Source organism: Poecilia formosa, unplaced genomic scaffold (assembly GCF_000485575.1).
Source record: "Poecilia formosa unplaced genomic scaffold, Poecilia_formosa-5.1.2 Scaffold9, whole genome shotgun sequence".
Lineage (NCBI taxonomy): Eukaryota > Metazoa > Chordata > Actinopteri > Cyprinodontiformes > Poeciliidae > Poecilia > Poecilia formosa.
Window position 1 is genome coordinate 3,903,401 of NW_006799948.1, and position 12,751 is coordinate 3,916,151.

The window sequence follows — 12,751 nt, forward strand, 5'->3', positions numbered from 1 at the left end:
CTGCATGGTGAAACATGGCGGTTGCAGCATCATGCTGGGGGGATGGCTTTCTTTAGCAAGGGCAGGGGAGCCAGTCAGTTGATGGGAGGATAAACTATGAAGTTTGTAATGTAAAAAAGAAAAAAAAAAACTTTCACACTGTGAATACTTTTAAAAGGTGCTCTAAAGTTCAACAAAAGCCCTGGAAAAAAAAAAAAATACCTTAACTAAAAATGTAGATGGCTTGTGTCGACAAAATTAATTAAGAAGAAAATACCCTTTGTCAAAAGATTTTATCCTGTCTCATACTAATAATGTACAAATTAAAGACTTTTAAATAAAAGCTCAATCTTCTTGACTGGAATTTCACTGAATGATCGGTACAAATTAATTAACTTTCCAACATTGTTTCTGCACATTTCCTGTTTCAAAACATTAAAAGTTTCCAGATAAAGATTATTTGGTCACCTTTTTTTTTTTTTTTTTTTGCAATTTGTTCATGTAAATGTACAAATATTTAATGTAAATTTAATTTGCACCACTTTTGGAAAAAATAAGAGTGGTTTAACCTAATTTTAATAGGAGTTTGTGTCTTAGTGACAGCTTTAAAAGCTTCTTCAAAACCACATTTATTATGTAAACTATGCATCAATACTAGGGAATAAAACTTGTACTTGAGCACTGGACCAATTTGTGACTAGATTTTTAATCAAGAGCAGCAAATGAACTGCATTTTAACAAAAATATTTTAAGCAGGATATGTTTGTTTTGTTTTTTTCTTTACAATGGCAACTAAGCCAATGCTTCAATAAAGGCTAAATTTGGAAGATATTAAGATTTTTAGTAAAATAGAGGATTCCAGACTTTAGGTCTGCATACAAATCTAGATATTAGTAGGTTTTGTATCATGATTTAGGACACGGTATATTTAGTTTAATTTACACAAACAGTTGTCTTAAGAGGCAAAATGTGCAAGTCAGCATATTCTCAGCAACGTTAAATAGCATGATGCATAAAACTGTGGTCTTTTTTTTTATTTTTTTAAATCGAGAGTCATAAAATAAGATAAGGATAATCGCTTAGCAGCCTCATCTTAATCTTTAACTCTGGAATTACTACTTGGGTTTTAATTTAAGTGTATGTCTCTATTCCAAACATAGTAAAGACACCAAAGCAAACTCCCTTCCTACCATGAAGGAGGAAATAAAAAATAAAAATACAAAACACAGCAAAGTAGTGCTGCGTTTTTATTTTATTTCTTTAAAAGTAATAAAAAATACTTTTAAAGAAACTTATTAAGCTGAATGTGACAATTTAAGTCCATTTTCACAACAGGAGGAACGTATTCTAAAGTACCTGACAGACACTTTACCGACCAACTTGTAAACAAAACACTTCCTTGACGTAATAGAAAAACTATGATGAATCACGAGCGTGTTGTACCTTCTGCTATTTCTCTGAACTTCGCCTCTGCGTCTGCGTCCTTGTTTCTGTCAGGGTGATACTTCAGAGCCAATTTATGGAAAGCCTTCTTGATCTGGCGCTCCGTGGCATCTCTGGGCAACCCCAGGATCTCGTAGTAGTCCCTCTTAGCCAGGATGAACTCCGAGATGAGAAGAATGTGAACTGCGACAAGCAGCATCGACTGCGCCGTGGCCATACTGACTGACGGTTTTCACACCCGTTAGCTGTAAAAGCAGAACGTATACCGGATACATAACGTTGAAAATAAACATCGAAGTTCAAAATTGGATAACAGAAAATTAAAGCAGGTAAACGTTTTCTAACGTTTGATTTGTTTTGGGGTTTGTTTGTTTTTTTGCTAGCTGTTTTAACAGAGCCATTACGCTGATGAAGGGAACGCTCTGGAACAGACTAGAAACTTTCGATCAGTTTTTAGCAGTAACAAACCTCATTAAAACCACATTTCTCTATTTTCAGTCACAAATAAGCCCCTTGTACACTAAAAACCGTTATTTTTACAGAAATCCGAACAGTTACCTGCAGAAGAAGAGATGAACAGCCTCGGGGATTCTTCTCGTCACCCGCCAACAGCTCCAGCTGATGCGAAACGAAACCCAGCAGCTGTTGACGACAAGCATTCCTGAACCTCAACAACACGACTCGCATTCCTATTGGTCCGTTACTCAACACGCTGACTCTGAAGGCTGTGATTGGTGGAAATTTTGCGCACGTGGAGGCTTGAGGACTGAGAGCCGTGGATTTGACTGAGAGGAGTCTGAAAAAGAGTAGCGGTATGAAAAGATAATTACAGGTATTTTGCTTCCGTGTTCGGGTTCCGTTGCTAATTTTAGATTAAAGTCGAACATCTTATTTGACAGACTATATATTTTAACTTTATTTAGCTTATATTTGTAATATTCCTATGCCTTTTGCTCTAAATATGTTGTTGAATAAAACTCTGACACAATCTTTTTCTTGTTAGATGTTGTGCTGCACCCTTTCTTCCTGCAGTGCAGCATTAGACAACTAATATAGTTTATTTCTTTAAGCCCATTTTTATTTTGTTACATTTTCTTGGTTTTTTCAATCCGTATTTTTACATGTAAATGTTTTAATGCGCTTCTGTTGAGTAACTATGCGGTGGGTACGCACGATTTGTCAGCCGGCGAGGCAGGAACTAGGCTTGCCGGATGGTTGTAGTTTGCTGACAATTTCAAATTCCGCTTCAACTGGGGAATACGCATAGCCGTTCAAGATGTGCCGATGTCGGCGTCATTTTCAATACATTTTTATCTGTCACCTTTTTAATTAGTAAAAACAAATTGACATATATTCTCTGCACGTTTTCCCTCCATTTAAGAAACTCCTTTAACTCCGCTCCAATCATCACCCTGGCTGATTGTGAAGGATTCGACCCAATGTGTTGGCTAAATAAATAAATAAACGTCACCTCCGCCATTCAGACAGCATACCGGAAGTTGACTTTTTCGAGATTTTTCGCGTTAAAAATATCCTTAAACGTGTGTCAAGGTGTTTCGATGCGGCTTCACAGAAGAGATGCCACGGTACTGCGCAGAAAAGCTTTGCCGAAACCGTGGGGGGACTTCATCAAAACAAGACAAGAAAATCAGCTTTTATCCGTAAGTTTTCTGTTTGCATAGTTTTTTCTCAGCTATTTTAATTAGGCTTTTACCGTCACCGTTATAAATTGCTTATAGTGTCATGTTTGTGCTAGATTGAAATAAACTACTACTAGTAACGGAGATGCTTGCTATTACTCACCTTTAAAGCTACATGCCAAACCTTTCTGTATCAATTAGAATACAATAGATCATATTGGTATAACATGCAATCAGTTTCTGGATTTGTTTTGTTATTTTAAGGTAAAGTGTCATTTAGTCAAAATTAATTTATTATGAAAGGGGGGAAATGTGTATAGTGCGTTTAACTGTCTAAGAGGCTCAGTTCAGTTTCATAATTCACAATAACCTTTCATTCAGGTTAATTAATGTCCTTCGTTGTTCTCCTTCTGCACAGTTTTCCCTTGCAGGACAGGCCCAGGCTCCAAAAATGGGTGAACAACATGAGGCGGGGGGAGTGGACCCCAAGTCGGCATCAGTATCTCTGCAGCGAGCACTTCACAGAGGACTGCTTTGATATTCGCTGGGGTATCCGATATCTGAGGAATACAGCTATTCCCACCCTTTTCCCCTCTGTTGAGAATGTATGTAGTAACCTCCATTAAAAAAAAAAAATGTTTAAAGAAAATTTGTTTGAGTTTACAGATGTTTCACACTGCAGCTATATTTTTTTTCTATTGTAAATCCACAGCTGACATGTGTTGCGTTGCTGTGAATTAACTGCAGTATTCTCTTTCATCCAAGGAATGTGAGAACAAGGTTACCCTTCAGAGAAGTCCTGAAGCCACATCCCTGTCACAAGCTGAGGACTTTGAGTGTGATACCAGTAGGATGCCTCTAATTTTGAGGAAAATGCGCCTACCTGTTAAAGAACAGTCCACGATGCTGCTCAAAGTCCCTCTCTTCCAAGAATCAAGGATCACTTCTCAGTCAAGTCTACCTGAGACGCACACGACTGTCTGCGAGGTAACGGATGACAGTGGAGTTTCAGCAGTGCCCTGCCTCACACCGCCGGCGTGCTCTGAAGAGCAAACTGACTCGATTGTGACCGTGTTGTGCTGCGAGGCACCTGGCCCCTTCTCCGGCGATGAGGAACATGCACCTTGCGCTTCGTTTGCAGCAGACCAGAGTCAGACTTTTCGTTTTGTGCCTGTGGAATTGATTAGCGACAGATCTCTGGGGAGTTTTGCAGAGGAGGCCGAGGCCGAGCCCGGCGACAGAGAGCACGTTTTGGTTCACGAGCACTCGTACTGCAGAGCGGACACCGACAAGGACGAGTTGTGGAGTAAGATCCTGAGTCTGCACGCAAAGATCCTGGAACTGGACCGTAGAGAGGAGAGCACTGTGGCTAAAATCCAAACTTTAGAAAATGAGATTGCACTCCTGAGGAGGGATGGGGCAGTTTTTAAAGAGAAGCAAAAGATTTTAGAAGATTATATATCATCTGTTTTACTCTGATCTTTAGACATTTGACTTGTGATTTTATTTCCTTTTCTGTAGCAAATTTTGGTCAGTTAATTGTTCGTCTTGGGTGAAACACATGCTGCTATAGGTGCAGGTCTGATGATATCCATGTGGTGGCACTGTGGTCATTTTCATTGCTTAACCGCTGTACAGGCCTATTGAACAAATTAGAATATTTTTGAAAAGTTCATTTATTTCAAGAACATTATTGCTTAGTAAAACATTATATAATAATAATAATAATAATAATTACACAAAGATGGCTGTTTTAAAGTCTTTATGTTAATTATGCTGCATTTTAAAATTAAAATATATCAGACAAATTAAAAAGAAAAAAATGTAATATAAAAATGCAGTCTTAATGAAAAATATGCTTTATACCTGCTTAAACGCTGTCAGTTTTCAAAAGGTACTTTTATCCTGACATACGAGCCTCATTGGAACGCATATTCTAATTTAATAACGTATCTATGTTTTTAAATGTGAACTGCACATTTCACCTTTTCTCTGAATGGCACTAAATTTAATTTTACAACCTGACACCAATCTACAAGATGATTTAAATTCATCTTAGCCGTTCGGCTTCATAATCCTCCCCAGACCGTTGTCATCAATTTGTCAGGCTTTCCGTGTGGTGTTCGGAAAACTATTCATTTCACCACTCTTCACGTCTGTATGACTATCAATCATAATAAAATAGAGGATGGAGAAATGTAAACATGTTTTCCACACTTTTATTCCTTCCTAGTCACCATGGTGACCACCATTTCACCTCTTTCTTCATACCACATCGAGACTCGAGCGTTGTAGGAATAATCATCTTGAAAATCATGACCTCATGCACTTACGAAGGTTTTGATGGGCCGATGGGATCTGAACCTGAAATATGTGTGGACTGTAAGCTTGCTTGGGAACACAGGTGTTAATTCCTTAATTGCTTTCTTCCGTGAAGTGTAAATTTAAGTTAAGTTGTCTTTTTTATCTTAAGCATGTCAATCAAGTAATTTGGAAGCCAAGAAAGCTACGGAAATTTGATATGAAAAATCTCGCCATTTCTTGCCCACTTTTTCCTTCCACTAAACTTCCAGTTAATATAATTGAACACAGCACAATGTGAACAGTCGGCAATTAAGGTTTAAAAAGTTAACCTCCTGAGTCAGTGTTTGCATGCTGTCTGCCATCTTTCCCATGACTGCGGACGCCATTAAGTAATATTTGTGTAAATAATAAAGAGTTTTATTTTATTGCTTTTAAGTTTCCATTAGCTTTAAACCCTGGTTATTAAAAAAGAACAGAAATAGACACTTGAGATGCATCACTCTGTGTAAGTACTCTATATGTAAGATCATGTAAAAGCTCACTTTTTAACAATTAGAGTTTTGTTATAATATTCACATTTTCTAAGCTGTGGTATCTATCAAAACTAATTGATAGAGTAAAACACCAAGAGGTATTAATTTTTGTGACTTTTTTTAAACGTAAAAAAGTATTTCAATGTGTGTTTATTATTTTTTTAAAAAGCACTTTAATTGAGTAAAATTAACTGAATAACAGTTTCTACTCATTCGTGCTCAGTGCTGTTTTCTTCCTTATTAGTGGTTCTGCTTTGTTACATCTGTTCCTTTTTAACTTCATAATATTTAAGCCACTTTGATGATTCATCGCAGCAACCTGCGGCTTGCAGACAGCGCCGGTGGTTAAGTGTTGTGTTACCCTGGAAATAATTGTGCAATTATTTCCATTTTAATTTTGTAACTCTGGGGATATTATTTTTAATGGAACAGCCGATGTATCACGAATCCCTTGACCACAGTGGTATGCTGCTTTTTTTTTTTTTTTTTTAAATACAACTGCTGTGACGAGTTAGTACAAAAACTAGTTAAAATAATTAATTATTTTGATTTTTTTTTCTCTCTTGCATGTTTTTCTCAAGGTTTAAGACCCAGGTGTTTATAAATCCGGTATAAATACTCTTGCTTGTCACATTGCATCTGCTCAACCATCAGTCACTAGTGCGCCCCCAAGCGTCTGCCTAACACTTTGGAAATTTGAATAATTGATGCCCACAAAGCATGACAAGGCCATAAGAAGATAGAGAGACTTTTCCAGGAAGCAGCTTCGGCCTGTTTGAAATTCGATTAGGTAGAAAAATAAATAAATAAATAAACAGCTAACAGGATTGGTTGAGGTCAAGCTGAGGTCTTGGTAAACTTGGAGAAACTTTTGACGGAAGAAATTGCGAGTAGGTTTAAAGCTAATCAAAAGCCTGGATTGAATATATTGACAGCCATGTCTGCTCTAATGACGTCCTTTAGGATGCATCATAAAATGACTTGTTTTCTGCATCCTTCACTTAAAATTTAGCTTCAAACATTTGCAAGTGGGCTTCAAAATGAAAATGAGGCCAATGTGCATCGATGCTAAAGCTAAAACAAGCAAAGGGTGAACACTGCCCGACAAAGGACGCCTAATCAACTGTCGCTACTATGCTTTCATATTCTGGCCTTTCTGAAATAAATTGCTGTTTTCCTTGCATCTCAGAAAGCCCCCTCTTCCTCCTCCCATTAAGTCTGTAGTGATGGTTTTATACAATGCAATTACACTAGCACAAAACCTGCAGCAGGATTTATCTCCCACTTCTCCACCCTCGGGCTTTGAGTTAGTCACAGTTGTATTTTGGCTGCATCAGATAGCTAATCTTATTTGAAGCAGATATAAAACCAAGTGCCACAGGCTCTCAGGTTACACCGAGAACATTTTTATCTTTCTTTTTCTTTTACCTGACGCGAAAATCTGCACGCGTCTCGAATTGGGCATGTTTCTTCTCTGTGTTGACTTGATGGGAATTTCTACAGCAAATTAGATCATTTATATTGTGACACAGCCGCGCCACGCGCGCTAATGGGCACGTGCTGTTGACGGGCTGCCGCAAATTGGCAGACATGGATGGGCTCGTGAGGTGCAAGGGAAAACAACACGAGACAAACTATTGCGCTAGGCTTCGCTGGAATGGAAAAGGAAACGTAATTCATATTCAAAACGGGAATCAAGTCGGTCTGGTGAAGGTGTGCAGCTGCAGGAAAAAGAAGTCGTCATGCCGACGTCGTAACCAAAATTTAAGGTTCTCCAGCAAAAGGAGAACCTTTTATGTCGGAGGTTCCATCGTCCTGTGGGGTATGTAGGTTTAAGAAAATCTGACTCATAATTATACCTGGTTTGACTTCAGATAAATACAGATCTTTGCCTTGGTTAAACAAGGCAAACCTTTCAGACAAAACATTTTGAAGTAGATAGAAGTAAGAATGTGTGTCAGGAATTTCCAGAAAGAAGTCAAAAGGAACTTCTTGACGGCTACAATAAACGCTTCTCAATTACTCTAAAGGTGACATTATCTGCATTCATATTTGTGGTCTTTTTGTCTAACAAACTTCTTCTTGTGTGTGTGTGTGTGTGTGTGTGTGTGTGTGTGTGCGTGTGTGTGTGCGTGTGTGTGCGTGTATGTGTGTGTGTGTGAAAGTGATGAATATTATCCCATGAAGAGGAAGGAGGATCAGAAAGCAAATGTGGTCGAAGCTCCTGTTCCTGCATTGTTTTAATATCAGAGATGGGAGCTTTATCTTTGACCTGTCTGTGAAATATTTAGAATGAAATTTGTATAGAAGTCAATGGGAGATGAGGTTTGGGATTACTACAGTTTAGGTGTATTTTACAGATGAACAAAGATCCAGCATTAACGTCTGACCTATATTTTAAAATAAGACAAAAATACCTACATGTTGATGTATATGTTTTTATGAAAAGTCTAATCTTTGAGGGGAACAAACTGTTTACATCATCCCTAGTGCCAAGAATGTATGTGATGTCACTTACTTTTAGGGGTCAACCCTACAAACTTGGCTAAAATGCTCACAAAAATAAATCTTACATTTTCTATTAATTTTGAAATATGTTGGAAAATATAAATTATTTAATAATAGCATATTGTCCAGTCAACGTCTGAATGGTGTTTTCTAGTAAGAAATACCTTGCTTCAAAACTGAAATTAAAATACATTTGCAAAGTCAACTTTCTAGACGTGACAATTTATTTTCACTTATGTCTGAAAACTGAATTTTAACATGCCAGTTTCTACTCCCAGCCTCCACGTGTCCTGTTTACCCATAGCTACACACCAACAGGAATTAAAAAAAAACCCCGAATGTTTATGTCTCTGATTGCTCATTTCTGTTTTATCTTCGTCCAGCAGGAGACAATCCTCCATGCAGTCACTGCAGCGCCTTCTGAAAAGATTAAGCATGTTTGAATATATTTATGTTCCGTTCCTTTGCCGGTTTCCCCGCAGTCTGCTAAATATACACCTCTCTGTTTCGCACAAAGGAGCGAGAGGATATTTTTCGCCAACAGAGAACACAAACAAACGTGGCTTTCTTCCTCAAAGTCTTCTCCACGTGGTTCAACAAAGGATCGCTTCACCTCAGTCGTCACAGGTGGGGAATCTGTAGAAACCCTGCTAATTATTTCTCTCTTTCTTATGCTGTTCAATTTATTTATTTTTTCCTCTTTTTTTCAGCTGTAGTAGAGATATATCCAAGGGTTTGTGCAGCTGTTGAGACCGGCGAGCAGCATGATAATTGAAAATATGGGACCTGCAAGACAAAAAAAGAATAAATGTGATGAAACACTGATGTCATACTCACAGCCTGGGAGTGTTTATGCACTTGCTGCAGGTCGTCTTCCTGTTTGATGCAACGACGAGCATGTTGTAGCTACTACAGGCACGAGAACCTTCTTAAAATATGATTTCATTTAATAATAAAAGTAATGCATAGGTTCATTGCGTAGTGATTTCTGCTGATTTGACAGTTAGCTGAAACCACTCAACACAGAGAGAAAGCCTCAAAAAGTGCCTAAGAACTGCAACTAAGCACACTAATGTAAAATTGAGTGGAAGAAAAACATGTGGCAGAAACAGGTGCACTAGCAATATCTAGTTTAACCACTTATGAACCAGGAAATCTGAGAACATCTATTATTCAATATACAATGCATCTGTGAATATATTCTGTCATTTAAATTACTGAAGCAAACTCGTTTCCTCGAGGATGAATATTTTGGTACCTTAAGATGATTTCTAGAAACAGAAATGAGAGAAATTCAAAAGTCCCAGAAATGTTACGTTCAGCTACTTAATCATATGTTGACTGTAAGTTGCATGCGTAAAACAAACTTAAGTGACTAGTGCGCACTCAAGCACGGCTCTACTCCAGGGGGCCCACATCCTCCTACATCCAGCCCCGCTGAAACCCTGAAACCAACCTTGCGTCGGCGCGCTGCTCGGGCTCCACGCCGACCACAGCTGCACAACGAAAAAGGGGCTCCAGCACACCGTGTACGCCATTATAATCACAAAAGTCATCTTCACCGTCTTGAGCATTGCGTTGGAGACCCCCTTCGTGCCCGCGCGCCCCGACTGCAGAGCCTTCCTCTTCATGTTGAAGTAGATGGTTGTGCATATCCGCATCTGGCAAAACAACAGGATGACCGCGGGCAGCGCGAAAACCGCCAGAGTGATCCAGCTGATGTAGATCCTGCTCCCCCAGGGCTCGGCGAACGTCGCCCAGCAGTCATACAGGCTCACCTCCACCTCCTGGAGGGAGAAGATGAAGAGCTGCGGGGAGCTGAAGACTAGCGAGATGAGCCACGCTGCGCCTATGGAGATGTACCTCCGGAAGGAGCCCTCCAGGAAGGAGACCATGGGCTTGCAAACGGCGTGGTAGCGGTCAATAGCCATGGCCACAATCATGTAGGCGGAGGCGAACATCCCGACCACCTGCAAGTACTTGACGAGGCGGCAGAGGAAGTCCGTCCCGCGGAACCTGTGCGTAATTTCCATGGAAAGCTGCGGCAGGACTTGGAAAAAGGCCACCACCAGATCCGCCAGACACAGGTGCAAGAGGAAAAGCTGGGTCCGCGAGTTCCTCTTCCTCCTCTTCCACAGGGTGACTAAGAAGAAAAGGTTGCCACATGTGGCGAACACAAAAATTAACCCCAGAACTCCGGCTCTGAGGAGCGCAAAACGGACGGCTTCGTCTTCATCTCCTGCCACCGCAGGGCTACTGCTGCTGCTGCTGCTGCTGCTGGGATCCATTTAGACGGAGAATATATACATATATATTGTCGTTTCCGATTGGCTTGAAATCAATAACCTCTTTTACAAAAATAGGATTTTGCCTTTTTGGCGCAGCATTCTCGTGCGCACAAACTAAACGCGTCGCAGGTGTCAGCGGTGACTGTGAGAAAAGAAGGGAGGAGAGGAGGGGGCTGAAGTATGACTAATGTCAATGTTATCGCCAATACAACACACACACTGACATAAATGTTTAAAATCATCACGATTTACTTGAGAGTAACAAACATGAATTTAACCATCTACAAAAACGCCCATGTTTATAGAATGTATCTCATTGGGATTGTGTGATAAACACAAAGTAGTGTATAATTAAGTGGAAGGGGGTGGGGGGAAATATCCATGCTTTTGTCTTTGTCAGCTTTGCACATCTAGACAATGAACTTATGTAGCTCAAGATCAACCGGATTGGATGGAAAGCGACATAAATGTTCGAGTCTTGCCTGACATTCTCAGCTAGATTTTAGTCAGAACTTTGACAGGGCCATTCTGACACATGAGCACACACTGACCACTCTTTGTGCAGCCCTGCTGGAAGGTGGACCTTTTAAGTGTTTTGCAGCCTCTGACAGGTTGTGTTCTCTGTATTTACCTGAATCCATCTTCACCAAGCAACTACTGAGAAGCTCCCCTGTAACCTGCTGAACAAAACCTTCCCCACAGAGTGATGGCGCACTTGAGGTAATCTGCAAACTGATCCTCTTATCTCTTTCTTTCTTTCAGCAGCGGCTCTTCTCTTGTTAAGTGCAATTGGTTTGTTTGAACAGAGTATAAAAGTGGCCGAATACCACAGCGTTTTGTTTGCACCGTAACATTTTTTAAATACTTTTCCTCCTCCTCTACAGCAACACGCAACATGGTGTTTGTTTCATATGAAATCCCTCTCTCATTCTCTCCCATTCTCTCTTCTCTATTCCAGATTAGCACGTCAGCAAAGTGGATTTAAAACTGGCCAGGCCCATAAAAAGCCTTTTGCATTCAGCCTATCAAGGAGACTGATTGCAACTTGCTGTTTCTTTAGCAGCATATAATGAAATCTTTTTTACTCTCCTCCTCCCAGAAAGTGGCAGCTCGGCCATTTTATTTGCATCCGAAGGCGCGACTGAGCAAGAGTCTATCGAATCATAATAATGGCGTGTGGGTTTGTTGGCTTTAATTGCGCTTGAGGTCATGGTAAAAGTTCTGATGTTGACTTTCAGAACTCTTTGATAGAAATTCAGAGATAAACATCCGTCAGCATAAGGCACATTTGCCCAAATGTCAGACTAAAAAAAAAAAGAAAAACGCTCTTAAAAGCTTGAAAGCTGAAGAAAATATGAATAATTATGACTCTCGAGCGGCAGAGAGTTAGCTTTTCCATTAACCAAATGTTTGATTAGAGATTTCCATTAAAGAGTCATCTGGGATCTAGTCTGCATCTGTTTTGATTAGACAGCTAAAAGTCTTGATTTATTTGAACATTTCAACCCAGTGAGCTTTTGTCGTTTTGTGCCAGCTTTACTGAGAAGCCTGATACAACAGGATAATGAAACTCAGTTCAGGCCCCACTCCACTGTGGAGCAGTGACTCTCCACTCATGACAAATGACACTTAATCTGTACTCTTTCATGGCAGGTTGGTGTTGTGAATGAAGGATTTTTTTTTCTTGCTCTCTCTCTTTCTCTCTTTCTTGCATTGCTTCTCTCCTCTCTTGTTTATTTTTGGTAAGATTGTAGTTTCTAAGAACTTATGTCAAACTTTGCTTTTTCTCTGGGAAAATCAATAAATCAAAATGGCTTTTTCACGAGCTATTCACACACCACACACCGCTTTTTACAGATTTGAGTGTCTTTTCCGAGAATCAATCTCTGCAATTTTCTAAAACATATATATTTTTTATTTTTTTTGTTAAACAGAAATGTTTTAGGAATTAGCTTCTCGAACAGCGTGTGCTTAGTCTTTACATTGACCTTTCCCTGGCAATTTATCTGTGCACGTCTCTCAAATTAGGAAGAAAATGCATCAAACAGAAGGTCAC

At 39.6% G+C, this 12,751-nt stretch overlaps 3 protein-coding genes across 4 annotated transcripts in view; 1 reads left to right on the plus strand and 2 right to left on the minus strand.

Moving 5' to 3' along the window:
* Window positions 1-2,072, minus strand: part of LOC103156682 (dnaJ homolog subfamily B member 9-like) — a 3,331-nt gene extending 1,259 nt beyond the window's left edge. Inside the window, exons 1-2 of the mRNA XM_007578821.2 lie at window positions 1,981-2,072; window positions 1,423-1,667 (exon numbers count right to left, since the gene is read on the minus strand). Of these exons, the coding sequence (XP_007578883.1) occupies window positions 1,423-1,639 (217 nt within the window). The 5' untranslated portion in view covers window positions 1,640-1,667; window positions 1,981-2,072. The remainder of the gene's footprint in view (window positions 1-1,422; window positions 1,668-1,980) is intronic.
* Window positions 2,073-2,148: 76 nt separating this feature from the next.
* LOC103156673 (THAP domain-containing protein 5) lies at window positions 2,149-5,265 on the plus strand. 2 transcript variants are annotated; one of them, XM_016664274.1, is made up of 4 exons: window positions 2,149-2,234; window positions 2,974-3,083; window positions 3,481-3,667; window positions 3,828-5,265. In XM_016664274.1, the coding sequence occupies exons 2-4, from the start codon at window positions 3,001-3,003 to the stop codon at window positions 4,539-4,541; spliced, it is 984 nt and encodes a 327-aa protein (XP_016519760.1). In that variant the 5' UTR covers window positions 2,149-2,234; window positions 2,974-3,000; the 3' UTR covers window positions 4,542-5,265. The 2 variants fall into 2 exon arrangements, with proteins under 2 accessions (XP_016519760.1, XP_007578871.1); XM_007578809.2 differs by having other exon boundaries at window positions 2,177-2,254.
* A 2,781-nt stretch (window positions 5,266-8,046) lies between these two features.
* Window positions 8,047-12,011, minus strand: avpr2l (arginine vasopressin receptor 2, like). Its single transcript, XM_007540653.2, has 2 exons — window positions 9,864-12,011; window positions 8,047-9,193 (listed from the first exon to the last, which is right to left on the minus strand). The coding sequence occupies exons 1-2, from the start codon at window positions 10,693-10,695 to the stop codon at window positions 9,114-9,116; spliced, it is 912 nt and encodes a 303-aa protein (XP_007540715.1). The 5' UTR covers window positions 10,696-12,011; the 3' UTR covers window positions 8,047-9,113.
* Window positions 12,012-12,751: the final 740 nt, after the last annotated feature.